The 19,549-nt window shown below is 45.2% G+C and overlaps 2 protein-coding genes across 4 annotated transcripts; one reads left to right on the top strand and one right to left on the bottom strand.

Moving 5' to 3' along the window:
* Window positions 1-245: 245 nt before the first annotated feature.
* Window positions 246-19,438, bottom strand: jp (junctophilin). Of its 3 annotated transcripts, XM_066300098.1 has the most exons (10): window positions 19,023-19,438; window positions 14,528-14,739; window positions 9,352-9,644; window positions 8,238-8,405; window positions 7,854-8,185; window positions 6,955-7,803; window positions 6,248-6,450; window positions 5,523-5,686; window positions 2,180-2,380; window positions 246-1,464 (listed from the first exon to the last, which is right to left on the bottom strand). In XM_066300098.1, the coding sequence occupies exons 1-10, from the start codon at window positions 19,271-19,273 to the stop codon at window positions 1,378-1,380; spliced, it is 2,760 nt and encodes a 919-aa protein (XP_066156195.1). In that variant the 5' UTR covers window positions 19,274-19,438; the 3' UTR covers window positions 246-1,377. The 3 variants fall into 3 exon arrangements, with proteins under 3 accessions (XP_066156195.1, XP_066156196.1, XP_066156197.1); XM_066300099.1 differs by lacking the exons at window positions 14,528-14,739; window positions 19,023-19,438 and adding an exon at window positions 9,708-9,834; XM_066300100.1 differs by lacking the exons at window positions 5,523-5,686; window positions 6,248-6,450; window positions 6,955-7,803; ... (3 more) ...; window positions 14,528-14,739; window positions 19,023-19,438 and adding an exon at window positions 5,008-5,409.
* On the top strand, window positions 16,259-18,528 carry LOC136348790 (uncharacterized). Its single transcript, XM_066299929.1, has 2 exons — window positions 16,259-16,793; window positions 16,851-18,528. Exons 1-2 carry the CDS (start codon window positions 16,259-16,261, stop codon window positions 18,515-18,517), a joined length of 2,202 nt encoding a protein of 733 aa, XP_066156026.1. The 3' UTR covers window positions 18,518-18,528.
* Window positions 19,439-19,549: the final 111 nt, after the last annotated feature.

A 19,549-nucleotide genomic window follows, 5' to 3' on the forward strand; every position in this document is an offset into this window, starting at 1 on the left:
TACGTTGTTTTATAATTATTCCCCCGTTGTGTTCGTTTTCTCTTTAATGTCATACAGCAAAAGAGGATAAAAAATATTGGCATTTGCTCTATATACTCCGAACATAGTTTGCAATGCGCGAACTACACTATTACAGGGTCATGAAAATATCTTGACCCTTTCTGCTTTGTATCTATAGGGTCTGCATAATATTTTGAATAATTATTTCTTATCTGCAGGATATGAAAATAAAACACTATTAAAAGTCAATATGACTAAAGAGCAACGTTGTAATCAGCCCCATTTTATTAAATTGAAAATATAAAGTGAGACATTATAAATATATTACGTCGCACAATGTCGGTTCATATAAATCTAGAAATTTTAAGTATTTTTGGTAATGAGGAGTATGTATATTATCATACATTATTAAGTAGTAAAAATTGGTATGTCTGCAAAATGTTATACTAACCATAATGGCTCTATACGAATCACTTATAAAGTACGAACAAGGCACGCAACATAGTGTTTTAGATCTCCAGATGAATAAATTCAAGAATTTAAGAACCCCACTAGTGTAATAATTATATAATATTAATAATTACCTAGGTATTTCAAAAAGTAAATCTACAATCTATTTAACAATAAATTAGTTAGCTTTTGATATGATAATTAAAAAATAATCGTTAAACCTAAATGTCGCAAATAATAATATTATAATAAAACACATCACATGTTTGAAACATTCTCTAATAAATAAATAACAAAAAACAATAAACAAATTACCCAAGGGGGCGTAAATTATAGTCGATTTAATGTAATAAGAAATTTCGCTAAAGCCTAACAAGTGTAATTGTGGCTAAAATTAGGTAATAGACTATATCTTGTACGATTTCAACGAAAATAAAAACTTAATATTATAGGAGTTTAATGTGCCTTGTTTTGCTACTTCAACAACTATAAGCTAACAATTAATTTAATATACACCTTAGGACCTATAGAAAAACTCCACTTGTAAGTAAATGTTCTGGGAGATATGTTACAAAAGTCGCTGATGTAAATAGAGAGAGATATGGAGTCATATTTTATGTCAACGACAATTAACTATATCGTAAAAGCAACAAAACAAGACACACAAACAAAACAAAGATAAAATTTGAAAAAGATAAACTCCAACATGAAACGCTTTAAAACTTACACACTAGACCCTTTCAGTCCCGTATCATTTGAGTGCACACAATTTCCTGTCCCGCATGTCGACCCTTATCGAAAGCCGATTAAAAGTTTCCCTCGAAAATATCGTCCTGGTAGATCCGAGGATCGGATCAAGTATTTCAATCATCAAAAATCATATAAATCATCATCTCAAGTCGCGTCGGGATCGACGCGCGCCCTGTACTATGTCAGTAGCTTGAAGAACATGATCGCCAGCGAAATGTTGATAAAGAGAACTACAAGGACCAACTGCTGTCTCGAAAACCAATCCTGAAAAGCCACAAAGAAAATTCTTGTTTATCGCAGATTATTTTTAATGGAGAATCATGTAAATAAGACAACAATGAGGGTGAAAAAGGTACCACAAACACAGCGTGTATAAGAAGAACGAAAATAAGACCGAACCTAGGTATATTGTTTGTTATCCAACGATAAATACAAAATAATAACATTTATTGGCAGGCAGCTGCAAATACTATTTTTTCGTAGCTTTACAGAGAACTAACGATGCGAATGATGCCAAGTTACACATATACGAATATTATTATCTAGGACAGTTAAAACGTACCTATTCGATCTCTGTAATGCGGTATGTAAGGAAATAATATTGCGTTAAGTATGAAGAAAGTTCTAATTCTGAGCATAATGATTCACTATAGTAATAGCGTGAATGTTGTGATATAAATATACAGTAAATCATTTGCTTTTATGACAAACCTAGGTAAAGCCAAAACTAGCAACAGCACCGGGCATTCATTTGAAGTCATTCTAATCAAAACAAATTTCGGTTCATTTACGAAATTGGCTATTTTCGTCCCTTGGGCGTATGCCCGGCGCTCTGCTCTTAAGTTTCTACCCTAAACACTAAACACAAATTAGATAAGCTATGACGAGTACATTATTACTACAGCAATTATTGAGTTGTAGACTGAAATAAGCTTCAAAGAGAGAAAGTGGAATGAGTCAGCATTTCTGAGGGACTTACCTTAACTTGCGGACTGACCAGATAAAGAAGCGGATTGGCTCGTAGTCTTTCCCGCTCGTCGATTTGTCTACGGATCTCCTCTCGTCGAGCAGACCCCAGCATCGACACCTCCTCTCTGGGCATCTGACGAGTGGCCCTTGGTAAGTCTTGGACGTCCGGTAATGATTTCTTGCGTTGGAGGGACGTTTGTGTCGCTAACACCTAAGAAAGGTAGAGAAAGAGATGTGAGTGGTGGATATGATGAAGATAGTGCAGATTTAGGACGTTCGCGAAGATCATAGAACAGGGGACGATTGTTGTCAAATTGGCGACGAAAAACGCACAGGGCGCGCCATAACTCATAGCAGATTGTTGAATCACAGATCCTTCACATGAAAATGCGACGAGTTGACTTAGTTTAGCTGTATGGAAATTGGACATCGACCGAAGCACGGGATCGATGCATCTCCTGCACTATTAATCTTGCTCGAAGACATAATTTACCAATGACACGAGTGATTCTAAACATCTGAGATTCCTAGGAAGTTCTTGGGTTTTGTCGGTTTTCTTGATTTTATGGTGACTTGCTGTTACCGTGGTCTGCCCTATTGCGCTTTTCAAGGGAATGGTTTTAGCCTGCTTGGAGTTTGAGGAGATTTAGAAGTTTCTGGAGGATTCTTCAGATTTCTTGTAACTACTAAAAGACCGTTGGAAAATTTCAGAAGTAATGGTCAAGAACAACGCATAGGTTTTAAATCAGGATAAACAGATAATGACTTTGGAACCTTAGAAACACCTAAGAAACGTCGTTGTAGAAGCGCATTGGGGCCGCATTGAGCGAGCTCTTGGAGGAAATATCGGACACTTCAATTATTTTCGTTACAGAACCACGTTCAATGTCGCCGAAGTACGTGTTACAGCAACAAGCGAGATTTGTTAGATTCCTAAGACTTCAATTTCGCAACACGTTCTATTTAGGCGTGTATTGCTGTCTCCTTAAAGGGAGAAGTTGCAAATTCGTTAAATGGAGAAAACGTCATTTTTGGGGACCGTTAAAATGCAATAAGCGGTGCTGTCAAATTATTTTTAATACATAAATGTACAGGATGAGTCGCGAGGGAACCGACACGTTGCAGCGCGGGGGGCCTCAAAATAAGACGATTCGTTGAACTATTTTCTACAATTGGTACCGGAGGAGACGCTGACCTCAGAAGTCGGCTGAAAATTCCTGAAAACGCCACATTTCAGTGATTCGGCATCACAACGCAACCGAATAGGAAAAAATATGTTTTACGTTCATCAAAATCGTAGAAACTTGAAATCGACGCGTGGTCAATAAGGGTCAGGTTTGGAGTGAGGTGAGGCGCAAAAGGAATGAGATTTTTTTTTTTAATCTGCAGAGTAACCGACAGACAGGCAGCACCGTTTAATAAGCAAATTTAATTCTAAAGCTTTCGTCCTTCTCCAGAACTTGTCGAAAACCTTATCGTTCCAGGTAAAATCCCAGTTTTGCCGAATGGAACCAAACAAGATTTAAAAGGATTTAAAGGGATTGCTACAAGCTATTTGTAATTTGCCAAATTCAAGCAGGTGATAGATGTCCCGGATGTGGCGTTACATCAGTGCGATTTGGCTTAGAAATGGCTGGAAAATTTTCATTTAGCGAGCAAGCTGATGCGTAATCCTTTTAAATCCCTTTAAGTTTCGCTTGGTTCCCTTCCGCAAAATTATGATTTTATCGAAAATGATAAGGCTTTTGACAAATACCGAAAGGGAATAAACGTTTCAGGACAAAATTTGTCATTAATTGGTATTTATCAGTAACTTTAGAGATAAAAAAAAACCTCGACTCTTTTCGACTTTGTCCGGCCCCCGCTCCGACCCTTATTGAGCCTCTATCGATTACACGTTTCTACTAGTTAAAGGTGTCGATGATAAACCGTGTTCCAAAGCCGATTGAGCGGTGATGAGGAATTGCTGAAACGAGCCGTTATTTCGAAGTTTACGAGTCGACTTCGGAAGTCAACATCTCCTCAACCACTAAGCGCGGGAAAGAGATATTTCCGGGCACCTCACTCGCGCCTGCTCTGCACGTGCCGCGACTCACCCTGTGCGCGTTGAAATGTCGATCAACGCTTTTAGTAGAAAATACTTGAATAACGGTTAATTAAAAATTTAATTAAATTTCGTTAATTTAATTAATAAAAAGCGTAATGCGTTTGTTAATTTCTTTCTTTCCAGCACTGAAGCGTTGTTATTCCAAGATCGCATGTAGCGTTCAACGCGTTAACAATGCTCGATTTGTTCCAACGCGGGCCTAGCACTTTCGGCGCTTTAAAATCCTTCAGTGCGAATATTATTTTTAGATTTGCCGGCGGTGCGACGCTGGCCGCACGTCACTGGATGCTTTGAAGGAAAAAAGCGATTTTCAAATTTCTTGCGAGATCATTGTGGCGCTTAAACTGATCTCGAGGTCTTGTCGCAGCTCGATTAAAGGTGCCCAGTACGAGGAAAAGCGCGTTTTTAACTGTTACTTTTGAAGCTTCAACAGATTGGCGCCATTGAAGACAAGTTCCGAGATCATTCCAAAATCGAAAATTCATCAAATTCGCGTAAGAACGACGCACGGTCGATAATCACTTTTCCAGCTCTCCCGCCGCCGCAGTGCTTCTGGAATTTTTAAAGTGCCCAAAGGAGAAAACTGAAAGGACCGCTTCGCACCAACGGGCTTTTCCCGAGCCGGTTTATCCGGAAGAGCGAGGGTTTTCCGAACGAATTACCCACTGTCATTGACTGTTGGAAACCTATAAATAAACCCAGTGCAACCAACAACGAGTGCTAATATTAACCTGAGCAGGCGGAGTGTCGATCCAGCTCTCGGAGGCCCTTCGGGCCATCAAAGCTGGCGAGAACATCAACTCCTCCTCCTCCTCATCATCAGCCTGGTACCACATCATCGCCACCAACGTAACGACACGTGTAAAAACTAAACTAAAGGCATTTTGAGGATAGGAATGGACAGGTATCACATGGTTGTATTGAGCACTGACGGTCGAATCATCGGCGAAGAGAAATCTTTGATCGAAACCTGGACAACATGACCCGCACTGTCTGGAGGAGAACCGCGTCACTGAGGGGAATCGAGGTGCCCGATTTGGACGCTTTTAGAAGCAGCAGCAGCAGCAGCAGCAGCGCCGCGACGCCGAACGCAGTGGGGGGACTGCGGAGTGGTATTTCGGTCCAAATGAAGGAGAGATTTGTCACACGACATTGTTCGCGGTTCACGAATGTGTTCAAGGTTTTGTCCGTGTTCTGGATGGGTTGTTAATTTGGATATTTTTAGAAAATTAGCTTTTTTACCTACCTTTGCGGCTTGCGCGTTAGGTTGTCCTGGAATGAACAGACTCTCAGTCCGCTTAGGCTGATTGGGGGACGGAATAATGTCTTGACCGAGGCCCCTTTTCCGAAGGATCACATCCTCGAATGGCGGCGCGCTGTTGTTTTGCGCCACGGGGGACGTACTCTGACCTGCGAACAACCAAATTTGGACCTAAGGATCTCAGGGCTGTATCCCGAATCCGCCATTTTGAACAGAAATATTTTAAATATTGAAAAAAGCGCACGAAAAATTCGATCGATTTTTAACAACGTTCGTTTGCTGTTAATGGCGGCATTTGGCTCAGTCAAAGTTAAAAGAATATCTACTATAAACCAAGTCAATGACGAATATTGCGCGGGATCAGTGCTTTAAAATACACGCATGTGTGGCTGCTGCGAACCTACCTAAAAATACTTTGTTGCTAAAATGACTACGTTTGGCCCGTTTTGACCATCACCGATAGGAAGAATATCCAAGGACCGCTGCAGTAATAAATCAACAGACCGCAAACGCAAAGTGACCATAATTTTCAAACTTCTACATCCCCTTATCTTTTGACCGTTGGTCATAAATTACTCCCCTGTTTAGTCTAAATACTAAATAGCTAATGGAGCTTTCAAGTCCCGGGAGACACCCTCTGGACATTAGTACGTACATTGGCCTTTTTTGCGCTTAGTTTAAGTATCTCTTCTTGTTGTTTGATGCGTTACCTGATAGGACTCCCGTAGGCACGGAACCGTTCTTCATCGCCGAATTATTAACCCCCGAGGGTGTGGGCGTGGTACCCCTGGCTGCTGATGGAGCCCTGAGGGTCCTGTCTGGAGTCTCCAGTCTGGCGGCCGACGTTCGGTCTACTGACGGTTGTCTCGAGCCCGTCATTGAGTTACTTAACCTACCGGTTGCCCTGGAATACCTGAAACACAATGGGGGAAGCACTCAAAATTTGTCGAGCGTTCTCTTCGGTGTAAGGAGAGACGTTCGGAATGCCGTAACGGATGCTGTAACTGTTATCAACCATTTTAATCGGCCTAAATTGGTCGCTGCGAGCAGAGAACGAAGTACGTAATAAACGTTAAATCACGAAGACTTTACTGCTTAACAAACAACCACCCAGTTTATTGCGGGCGTTGGGTTTCGGTCTTGGGGTCATATGGGTGGCTCCCAATCCGAAAGAATACGGGCGGCCTCCGTCTGATTAAATTGCGCGATGCTGTAAGTTTAACTGTCCGTGGACAGCGACATGGTCTCGGCGACCACTTTACATCTTTAATTTCATTGGACAATTTCAGGATTGAACGGGTCTAATTGACGTCTTCCTCAGACCGAGTGCCACGATTTAATAGATTTTTTCAAATCAAACAATGCCTCATTCGTACACTATCTAGACGTAAAAAATCAATTCGCCCCATTTGCTCACCTATCTACACTCGAGTCCCTACTGGGCGGCCTCTTGTAGTGATCGAAATGGTCGATCGACGATTGCTGCCCTATGCTGCCCAGGTAGGGCCGCTCCCCCGATACCCTCCTCGACATCCTTCGTATCGAATTAGCGTTCGGAACATTCTCCCCGGTAATGGAATTTCTGGGATTGTGCAGGGGCACGCCCAGATCGTTGCTCGCATTCTTGTTTCCAACAGCGCTTCCACTATTCTGGTTCGCGTTGGGAATCTGCGGCCCGAATTCGTTCAAATGCGAAGAAGCGTTGCCGTAGGGATTGCCAATCCCGGGATTTGTAATGACGGGATTGTTAATTCCGGGATTGTTCAATCCTGGATTGTTCATAGACGCAAAGGGTTTAGCTTGCTGCGATTGGTAAGAGTTTTGCTGCGGTTGCTGCGGGTAAGAGTTTTGCATGCTGTAAGGGTTTCCTTGTTGTGGCTGTTGATAAGTGGTGGGTTGTTGTTGATTCATCTGATACGCCTGCGTAGAATTTCCCATTTGGTTCGGAATTTGGTTCCCCACGTTAGGTTTGTTGATTTTGTTCGGTATCTGATTGGAAATTTCGCTGTTCACTCGGTTGGGCATTTGATTGGGAGCTTGGTTCGGTATTTGGTTGAGCGCGTTAGCGGCATCCGCCTCTTTTTGGTCAAAGGAGAGTTCCAGGTTTTTCTCCCGGTATTTCATTTGACGTTTCAGCCGTTCCAGGCCCGGCTGCTTGAAATCCGGGGCGTATTGTTTGGCGACGGTCTCGGCAATTTCTGAGTCTATTCGGGCCTGCGCAGCGGAACCGTCGGCCTGTTCGGCTTTCCCCCGCGCTGTGGCCGTCCTGTAACGATTCTTCGCAAAAATCACTAAAACCGATTAAAATACTTTTACCTGGAAATTGCGATATCAGCCTTCTGGAGGGCGATCTTCGAGGCCCTCTGCGCAGCGTTCACGGCCGCGTCTATCCTCTCCCGGAACTTGGCACTCCTCACCAGGAAGAGCCGTTTCTTTTGGCTCGTTATCAGCACGTTGTTCTTGTATTTACCCTCCTCTTTCTCCCCATTGGCGAACGTCGTGACCCCGTAACCGTACTTTTTGTTCGCGTACCATTCACCCTCGTACTTCAAGCCATCGGATCGCTCGCTAATGCCGTAGCCTGATCGTTTGTCGTTGCTCCATTCACCCATATACGTTTCCGTCACGCTCGGATCCATTTGTTCATCCTGAAACCAGAGATTGCTGACGAATAAGGAACACCTGGAGCTGCTCACCCACATCTATCACAAAACTAGCATTGGAATCTGACGGCATTGAGTTGTTTGTCATCACAGACCCCGCCGAATCTGTACTGATATAGGACGCTGAAGAGGCGTTGCTTCGTATGCTACCGGAAGCCGTTCTTCTGTCCAACTCTCCAGTACTCGCTCCTTTTTTGAGGATGCCCTAAAAATCGACATTAATCAAATGGAGCTCATCGTACAGGATTGAGTAAGGAGGAGCGTGCTTTCGTACTATCGTCGACTGGTACCTAGATGACGCGCAATTTTTCAGCTTTCCAACAGACCCTCGCAGAAACCCAAAAATAGGGACATTCTTTACGTGTCACATGTGTAATGATTGGCGAACGTTAGAACGTGTTGCGATTTAAAACGGTGATCATGAACCCTTTCAAGCTGCCAAGACTACAAACGATATCCTTGGACTTTTTAAAACCCTTCATGCTCCCAAAACTAACGGAGCTATGACGCGACACCTAAATCTGATGATGCAGAAGGTGAAAGAGTAATTGCTAAGAGAGCTGAAGCTGACATACCGACTGAAACTGCCCAAACTGCTGAAGCTATTTTGGAACCCGAAGGGTTCTGGGGAATTTTGGATCGACATACTTCCAGTCATTTCAACAAAATTCAGTGGCAGTGCCCGTGGGCAAACGTCGAGTGCCATCGGTTATTTCACTGTTTTTCCTACAATTTACCTGCTAAAAGGGGGCTAAATGAGAAAACCAGCGCCCATTTTTACACGATTTGATAAATAGACTTTGTCTAGACGGTCTTTACTCCATTACCGACGTTTTTACGGAACTGACCGAGTAACAGCGCAATAACGCTTGAAGTTGTTAATGATGAGCTGAAGCTCGAGGGACTTCAACGGAGGGCTTTGCGGTGATAATGTCGTCCCTCTTGCTGAGGCACTTTTTGCGAAAAAACCGATCGTATTTGCCTGAGCTGCTGGCACTTCCCTTCTACTAAGTTAAAGAAATTGCATTTCCCACATGAACTTAAGACTTTTTGCGCTCATTTGCTTTGAAGGATCGCGTACGCGCATTTCTACCATTTCCCCAAAAGCCTCGTCTGTTGTGAATGTAAGAAATTCAGGACAATATACCTACTTTGAAAATGTGTTTTTTAATGTTCCCGGAACCCAAAGATCTTCGCCTGCTCCCCACTGCAGGCTCCGTGCTGTTGCTCTGCAGCACGAACCCCCCTCTGGAATCGTCCACCCTTCTGTCTCTCTTCTCGGCCGCGTCCTGAGGCGCGGCACCGGGCTCGCTGCTGCGCAACGATGTCATAGACCCGCGCAGCGCCTTCTGTCCCCGGTACTTGGATGCCTTGCCGAAGGGGGCGCTGGTCCGGACACCGTAACCGTGCCGCATGCCCCGCATCCATTGTCCTTGGTATGTGCCTGGAATATTCCCACATTTAGCACACTCGCCCATCAAACAAGATGCAATTCGGCCAAATTTACTGTTCTAAGAATTGAGGAGATATGTTTGGAATGGGTCCAACAATACGCCCATAAGTCATGAACCTTTTTAATTTGTCAATCGTTCTCCCCGCGGCTTTTATGTCGGAATTTTATTGACTCAAGCGAAATTTTAACGCTCACGAAAGCTCCAGATGAAGCTTTACGGCTCTATCCGGACGCTAATATCCACACATTCGGTCCGTAGAGGATGCGACAAATCGCGCGATGGAACGAGTTTTGGAAGAACCCCCGGCCGATAAACGTCCGGACAAAACTGGAAACGGGACTAAGTCGATGGGCGGCCCTCTCCCTCAAGTTTTAACCCGTTAAGCTAGCCGGGTGAAAACAGATTTAGAAACTCGCTCTATTTTGGACCAAACAAGTTATGAAAATACGTAAAAATAGCGTCGCTTGAATTATATTTATGCCGACGATTTACTGCAACAACAATTTCGGTGCGACTCTGTTTTCAACACCCATCGAAACTGTGTTTTATTTGGCCCAACAAACGGCAGGACCCATTAGATCCGGTAATATGTTGTTTACGTGCTCGCGGAGGCTCGAGCCGAGCACTCCGACAGGTAAAAATCCCCAATTCTCGCAGTTTAAATGCCAGCCCGATTACCGTACGAGCATTTTCCAGTTGCTTTAAAGATTACCAAATCGCAGATAATCAGTTAATAGAATATTTGGCATCGATTCAATGGCAACATTGAACTATACATTCCTGATATTTTTATTTTGGTCTTAGTGAATAGAAAATAAATTAGCTTTGTTTCGAAACGAAGAAAGTTCACGCGGTGCGGACTATTGATTAAGTTGCCGCGTCCGTTTCTTCGGATCCGACGTCATTCGAGGCGACCTGCGGCGGCGAACGGCACCGCAGTACCGTCCGGCGGCCATTTTGTCGCGCCGAGTTCGCACCTCGCGGACGTCCGGGCGTTTACTCAGCGAATTTAATTTGAAAATAAGCGCAAATCGGCGAACTGGGGCGCTGCCCCCCGGGGGCCCCCCCCTTGAGACTGGCCGGAAAGACTGCGGCGTTTTTCGTTTAAGTCGGCTGTTTCGGCTTCTGTAATGCCGCGCTTCGGGTCCGTTGGATCGGGGAGATGGGCGCATCAGGAACCAAGACGCGTCCCAACTTCGCTTGTGGGGGCTCTGCCGTTCGGGACGGTTCGAGCGAGCGACCTGGGCTAACAATTTCTCGTCTTTCTCCCGAACGTTCGGGGCGCTCTTTTTCGCTTACGAATCGATTTCGATCCGACGTCGGACTTCCCCAATAACCGCAATTTGCAAAAATAATTATCGCCTCATGAATGAACCTCGAGCTGACGTGTGTTTGATAAATATAGAAACATTACCAGGCGTAATCAAAACAGTGGCCTTCCATTCTCGGAATTCAAAGTCAATATTTCCTGTTTGGAAAAGTTCGGTTGGTCAGCGATTTGCATTAAAGTTCACGTCCTCACATGTTTGCCCGTCATACGTGCACTTTGTATATTTTCCTGCCTCCTCGTTGTTTGTGCACCTCACTTTTGAGTTGCGACCACCTCAAATCGCCTGTTTACAATACGCGTAAAAATTTCTCGTTTCATTAGCATCCGGGATCGCAACTTTGGCAAAACAATCAGACACGAATATCTCAGGCATTATTGCGTTTAGTATCGATATAAGTGTCAGTTTGAAATACAAGTTCTGCAATAATTACCGAAACCGTTTATTTGCTTTCGGAGTTTTACGGCTGAGCCACAAATAACGACTTATGTCATCTCTTGGATCTTGAAGCCGCTGCTGCGTAGTACGCGATTTAAGGAGAATGTGATCGTTTCTTATCCACGGTCTGCATCCTCGAGTAGTTTTTCATCTGGCTCATGTGTGTCGATTCGAGTACTTAACCGGGCAACCGTGCCAAATTATGTCTCCTGCTATTTTAAAAGCACTTTGACCCTCTAATGGCGGTTCTATGTTGCCAAATAGCTGCGGGAAACCTTCACGGCAACGATAAATAAATAATACTTGTAAAGGCACTTCGGCATTTTATCGCGCTGGATGATTTTTCTCGGGAGATAATCCGGGATTAAGCTTATGAAAATGCGCGTAAAACTGTGATTCTCGCTTTTACGCTATTGTCGATCATTTTTTTGTCCGCTGGCACCCGCTACGATACGCCGCTGCGTCGGTTTTCTTGACCGCACCATCGGTAGGGAGCCACGTTGCGCTGGACGACACGCCAACGGGGAAGAAATGTTGATGCGAATCGTTCTCAGTTGGGCCATCGAATATTCAGATTTCAGATCTGTTTGGCGCGAACACTTACGTACCTTTTCTGCGGAAACACACCGCAATGAACCTACTTCGTGTCCTGATATCAATTCACATTTAGTCTCGGTCCTGCCGACCATCGATTTTCCCATGCTGCCCGAGCTGGCCCGATAGCACACAGACCCGGTTTAACCGCGAAAAACGTAAAATGCGAGGAACTTTTAATTGAAATTCTTTCCGCACCTACGTAGATTGGCGGCCCCGGCATGACCAGATGATCAATTCACAATTCGAAAGCACCATCCGCGTGTTCTGCCCAGAAAACCTCCCGGATTTATTTGACAAGAGCGGAAGCAGAGACCGGAACCGGAAATTGCGTCACGGCCAATTAGAAACAGGGACGGCGATGCCGTGCAGATGTCAACTGATGACGCCCGATTATCTTGATCTGTCTACGATCTTCGCGAAGTTGCGGTAAACGTGCACGAGATGACACGTCTGTCGTGGCTGGTGGAGTTCGATCGAAAGGGGGCAGGAGCAAATCCTGCCGGGCCCACCACGTTCGTCTGCAATGTTGGATTCGTTTTGGGCAATCCGTGTGGATTCTCGATAATGAAAATTTCATCGAAATTGAGAGCAAATTTCAAGGTCAGGTAGAATTCCTTGGCGTGGTACCCGGATCGAAACGTAATCTACGCACTTCGATGCGTTCGTCAAGATTTCAATACTCCAGAGAGAAAAATCTGGCTCTAATGCGAGAGGAGAACCCGCGAAAATAAGCAGGAGCGGATGCAGCTAACGCTTTCCTTTTTTTCCGAATTAAAATCAGTTTTAAATGTACCGCGTGGGGAAAATTTTCGAAACCGAAGCGGCAAAACCTCCGTCGTCATCGACATTTATCCCCGAGGACAGTTCCGGGTCGGGGGAGGTTACAAGTGGGGGCCCGAGATTTTAGCGGGTAGGCGCGCTAAGCGAATGCCACACCATCCAGCCGCCGGGACAAGGGGGTTGATGTTTTTTGAATTTTTCCTCGAGAAAAAAGTGCTCCCGCCAAATGCAGTTTAGAGCCACATACCGGGTGATTCCGCAAAGTTAAATTCAAACGACTAAATTTGAATTTCTCGTCGCGCGACACGCCCGCAATTTGACATTTTTGACATATGTGACAAACGTTTACATCTTGAGGTTTACTGCGAACCGACTCCGACTTCGCTATTTTAAGACCGAAGTTCCAGACATTTTTACATGCTCGGAACGGCCATTTCCTTTCCAATAAGGTTTTACGAGTTGATATTTGCGTATCAGAGCGGAACCATATTTTTCGATGTTTTCGTGTCTCTATTGTGGCGCACTGTCGCCCCAGTTCCGTTTGCGAAACGAGGAGCCAGGCGGCGAATGTGGACCCGTGTAGTAATTAGACTACAAGCGCGAGCAACAAAAAGCGCGGCGCCATTTTGACAATTTGAAAAAAAACAAAAGCACCTTTTGCCGCCATTTTGCGGCCAATTGCTATCTTGCGACGCAACGTCGTAGAGGAGTTTTTTCGCTGCTTCCGAATTTGTTTGAAAATATTTGGAACTCTATTTTTAAATGGCGAATTCAACATTTGAAATCGTGGAATCACTTCCGTCGCGTATGGCAGAAAATCGTGGCGATCCATTGGAGGACTGGAAATTTTAATGTTCAGGTGAAAAATTGGAAAGGGAGCCGCTTTGCGGAAACGCCCGCTACATGCACCTGCACCTCGGGCTATTCGCTTTTTTTAGCTTCACAATGGGGATAAATTTACAGTCTAGGAAATCAACAAAGCGTCCTCATTAAGCTTATTCTCCGCTTTCCGCTAAACAAGATTATCTATTCTAGCCATCTCTAGAGCCCTCTAGCGACTTATAAAAACATTGTTTGGTTTATGGCAATAACCGCAGTTAGCGCCGCAACGGTAAATAAAATAAACTACCCCGTGTTTGTCCCGTCCCATGGGAACCGTTGCCAGGCAATTCGAAAAAAAACCTCCCCATTTTTGAGCTCCAATGGTGCCGCAATTTCACACGTTTGGATGTACGCCTTAACAATTTACGTATCGGTGACCGTAATGATAAAACCCGAGAAATTCGCTCTATTTAGAACTAATTTGCGTATTGATTCGGGCTTCCAGATCCAATGAATGTATGCACTAACGCGGTGAGATAACAAATTTGTAGTATCGCTTAAATTTAGATAATTTGGCATTGGTATAATATGAGGATCTGGTCAGGAACAAAAGCCAAATTATGAATAACCGTGTTGACGTCATGGAACAATTCGTTTCCTGACGGTGCTAAAGTTAAATCGACTCTCGACCACGAAACATTGGGTCTCTTTCCACCATGGCTTGAGACCTTCGTGGCGCCATTGATCGTGAATGACGACGCGGCGCCGTCGACAGCGTCCATCGGGGCCACGTTAAGGAGCAGACATGAGAGAGTTAAGCACGGAATTGGGTCAGCGGAACCAAACAAAGCCGGGGATACGCGAATTCCGCATTTTTAACGAACTGTTGAATCTGAGGGAAAACTTACCATCGTCGGCATACGTTTCGGATCCGTAACCGTCTTGCAGACCATTGGCCCAAGTTCCTTGATATTTCGCCGTCGAGGTGTTGGATTGCCGGACTCCGTAACGACCTTTGAAACCCTGCGTCCATTCCCCTCGGTAAATCCACCTCCCACGAGTTTCCACCCCCAGGCCATGTCTTTTGCCATTTTGCCATTGTCCCTCGAAACAGCTTCCGCTGGAAAAATATGGAAAACCTCGATGTAATCGTGAGGATACGGAAACGCGGACGACTTTGGACGCTGGCGTTACGCAATCCGAACAAGCCGAATTCCGATCTCTCGTTCAGGACCGATTTCGTTGGTAAAATGCATATTTTATTCTAAATTGGAATTAGAACGTTCGACTGTTTAAAGAGATTCTGTTTCTGGCAGCCGATCCAGAACATTTCAGATATTTCCTACTTTTCTTGCGCCATAGTCGATTTTCACGGGGTTTACGACCGTGTCGTGTGCCTCGTCAAGAGCACCTTAACAGGCCGCATCCACCGTAACCGGCCCTTGGGGCTGGCGCGGGGGAAAGGTCCAGGACTGCACGATTCCAATCATCTGGGATAATTGATACGAAGCCTTCCGAACTGGGTAGATGCGATAATGTAATTATTTCGGGGAAACGGATTTAGGAATATAGAAAGCAGATGCAGTGCAAAAATAGAAAATGACCTGCTTTAACTTAATTCCTCTGGTAAAACGCGTACACGTGGTGGATGCTTACTACGGTCAGCTAAAAATAGGCGGGATACTTCACCTAGAATCGCCGTTGGGGAGACGCTAATGAGAGATGACGATTTCTTCTAATTAATCTCGAGAAAGTTCCTTCAAGAATTTGAAGAGTCCACAGGGAAAACCCCGCTCCAAAACTGATCCGTCGAATTTCCCCCCTTAACCAAGATAGTCACATGTTGACGGGCGAAGCCCATCGACTTTTGCCCGAATTAGAGCTTTTGCAATAGATTTACATAAAGGACACAAAGCAGGACGCCAAAAACGTGTCACTGCAACTTTCACCTCGTGCGGGTCCGTTTTCAAGGGGGCTCGGCGTCCTTCGTGGCCCTCGAATGGGGGGGGCCAAACACCTCGGCAAGAGCGACCTTCCTCGGCTACGGGCTCGATCGATTATAATTAATAATTGTGGGGAAAAGTTAATACCGTAATGGGCAAATATCGCGATGACGGAAAATTGGTTTTTGCACACGCAAGCGAAACCTCCAGAGCACTTTTACGGATAGACCTGGGCATGGGTTGTCACGTTTGCTTCTGTGAACTCGACCAATTCGCTGCCCATTAATCATCCCCTTTGGGGTAGTACCATTGAAATCACTCCAATGACAATAGTTTTTGTTGCCAATTCTCTGGTGTTTTGGCTCGGCAGTGGCATGATTCATAGATATAATTGCAACACAAATGGATCCCAGCGTTTTGTTCCATCAAACTCATATTTTACGCTTCTATCTCCCTTTCCCGATCTCACACTCGTAGCAAACAAATCATCTACTCAACCGACTAAAAACGTTAATTAATCAAAATAGAGAGGTCAATAATTTATTAAATATTTATAATTCCCTCACAATGACCTCTGAATACCTCAGTACAATCAACCAAGCACTACCGGCGATATCCGGAAATTTATTATCGTCTCGTCCTCCATTAGAATAAATTATAAAAGCCTCAGCCCCGCAGCTCCCGTATTAGTTCAAAATGTTAAAGTTAAAAACATCCGCAACTTTCCTGCTGATTTTAGCTCTGATCAGCTTCAGCCTGTCGGCTCCAGCTAAAGAGAAAAAAAAGTGCAAGTTCAATGGATTGAACATTAGGCCCACTCAGAAGTCCTGCCTTTTGGGGCACATGCTCGAAGTGCTTTCTGAGCTGATACGGAACGAGAAAGCGCCGGTTTGTTTGAAGAAACAACTGATGAAACATTTGGTCAGTTCTGAAGAGAGCCATTCTTCCTCCGAAGAAGCAGTATCGCGAGATAAAAACGCAGAATCGAGCGAAGAGGAGGAACACGAATGCTCAGCCGGAAAAGGCAGGGCGGAAGGAACGAGTTCGAGTGAGGAGGAACATTTCAAGACGCGGAAAGCAGCTAGGAAGTCAAGTAAATGGCACCATGATAGCAGTTCCGACGAAGACAGTAAAACGAAAAGTGATGAGAGCTCTTCGTGGCACCATAGCAGCGAATCTAATATGGAGGATTCATATGAGTCTGATTCCGAGGAAGATAAGTCCGCAAACAGTAATAATATACATAAGCACGAAGAACACGAGCTGAAAAGGTTACCTGCTGTTACAGATCATTCCTTCATTCCCTGTCTCAATCAGGGAGCAGAAAACACCACCACATCGACAAAGTGTACTACCACGCAGTCTACTACTAGAAAGTGTACTACCGCGACACCAGTCACTAGAAAGTGTACTACCACGAAGCCTCCTACGAAAAAGTGTCCTACCCGGCAGCCTACTACTACTAAGTGTCCTACCACGCAGCCTGCTACTACTACTACTAAGTGTCCTACCACGCAGCCTGCTACTACTACTACTAAGTGTCCTACCACGCAGCCTGCTACTACTACTACTAAGTGTCCTACCACGCCGCTTACTACCACAGAGTGTACTACCACGCCACCCACTACCACAGAGTGTACTACCACAGAGGTTACCACCACGCCGCCTACTACCACAGAGTGTACTACCACGCCGCCTACTACCACAGAGTGTACTACCACGCCGCTTACTACCACAGAGTGTACTACCACGCCACCCACTACCACAGAGTGTACTACCACAGAGGTTACCACCACGCCGCCTACTACCACAGAGTGTACCACCACGCCGCCTACTACCACAGAGTGTACTACCACGCCGCCCACTACCACAGAGTGTACCACCACGCCGCCCACTATCACAGAGTGTACCACCACGCCGCCCACTATCACAGAGTGTACCACCACGCCGCCTACTACCACAGAGTGTATCACCACGGATCTTACCACTACAGAATCTTATACCACGCAGCCTACTACTACGGATTATATTACTACGGACCCTACTACTACAGAGTATATCACCACGGAGCCCACCACTACAGATTCTACAACCACGGATTATACTACGACAGAGTCCATCACCACGGAGCTTACCACTACAGAGTCATATACCACTCAGCCTACTACTACGGATTATACTACCACTGACCCTACTACTACAGAGTACATCTCCACGGAGCCTACTACTACAGATTCTACAACCACTGACCTTACTACTACAGAGTACATCTCCACGGAGCCTACTACTACAGATTCTACAACCACTGACCTTACTACTACAGAGTATATCTCCACGGAGCCTACTACTACAGATTCTACAACCACTGACCTTACTACTACAGAGTATATCTCCACGGAGCCCACCACTACAGATTCCACAACCACAGAGTCTATTACGACGGATCTTACCACTACAGAGTCTTATACCACGCAGCCTACTACTACAGATTCTATTAGCACGGACTCTACTACTACAGAGTATATCTCCACGGAGCTTAGTACGGCAGATTCTGTTACCACGGAGGCTGCCACTACAGACCCTTCTAACACAACTATTGTTGTGGACGCGGAAACAACTAGACCATGTTCATCTGATGAAGGATCTGGTGATGGGAACTGCACTGAAGATTTGAGTACTACTCAGGTTGTAACAGAAACTATAACGTGTGCTTTGCCGGAAACTGATTGCCAGAAACTAAGAAGAGAAAAACCATCGATTATTGAAGCGCTACATGGGACTTCCAACCCAATCAGTGAATATTTGACCAAAGACACGGATAATTGTTCAAATGTTACTTCAAAGAAAGCCGAGTTGTTCTTCATTCCGGTGTTGAGGTTCGCTAAAAATTTCGAAGCTTTGAGTGTCACGCGGCTTCTTAAGTATATTAAGAACGCGTTTAAGTGCTTAGGGTAATTATATGTTTTAGTCGCTTTTAGATCTTAATATTTTTATTACTCAGTATTAATAAAGATAAAATGGTTTGAATTTGAATTGTTTGTCGTTTTTCCGAGTCGGGGAAGATTCGGTTCTAGTTCTGGGTAAATTTTAGAATTGCGAAACATTGATAGGTGGTGGGACAAAGCTTAAAAATAAATTCGCTTCAATAGCGTCATTCGAATCAATGTCGGATTTACAATGTTTTGAAATCGACTCGTGCCCATTCTGCAGCGTGGGCAGGGAAAAAACAAATAGAGGGAGTTTGAACTTTCCCTTAAAACCCTCCCACGCATTGTTTTCCACACAACAGATATCGAAAGTAATGTTTTGTGCTTTTGCCGTGTGCAATATTAAGTATATTAGTTTCTCGGCGTGGAGCGTGCAACATGACGCACGACGACGACGACGAGCGCCTCGAAATAAAATGGCTCGGTGGCCGCGAGGGGCGCCAGTCCCCAGGCCGACGGCCATCTAGGATTACCTTGGCCAAGTATAGACTCCAGACACCTCGAATCCATAGTGCCAGGAACCGCTGTATGCCCCCTGGCCTTTGGGGCCCGTACACACTCCGTGCCCGTGGGCCTTTCCATCTTCCCAGCCGCCGCAATACGTGCCGCCGTCGTCGAAGTCGAATCGGCCCCCGTTTACGTGGCTGCGGGCGGCAGCTGTTCCCGTGGCCCCGGTGGCACCCGGCGGTGCCCCCCCGTTGTCGCTGGGCTGTTGTTGTTGCATTGCGTATTCACTGCGAGCCCAACATTATCAACACTATTCGTCGTCTTCGTCGTCGTTGGGAAAAGAATGTCATCTCGGCATATCGCGCGACGGGATCGTGCACTGGATCGGCGCGGTACTGGGACGTTCATCGTCCGGGATTGACGACGTCCCGATGGCAGCGCCGCGGCGCAAGCGTCCGGACGCCCTTATCCAGATGCGGCTTTCTCCGAAATATACACAGGGCGACCATTATTATTATCGCACAATCGTAGAACGAACGAAATCACTTCAAAG

This window comes from Euwallacea fornicatus, chromosome 35, assembly GCF_040115645.1.
Source record: "Euwallacea fornicatus isolate EFF26 chromosome 35, ASM4011564v1, whole genome shotgun sequence".
NCBI classification, from domain to species: Eukaryota; Metazoa; Arthropoda; class Insecta; order Coleoptera; family Curculionidae; genus Euwallacea; species Euwallacea fornicatus.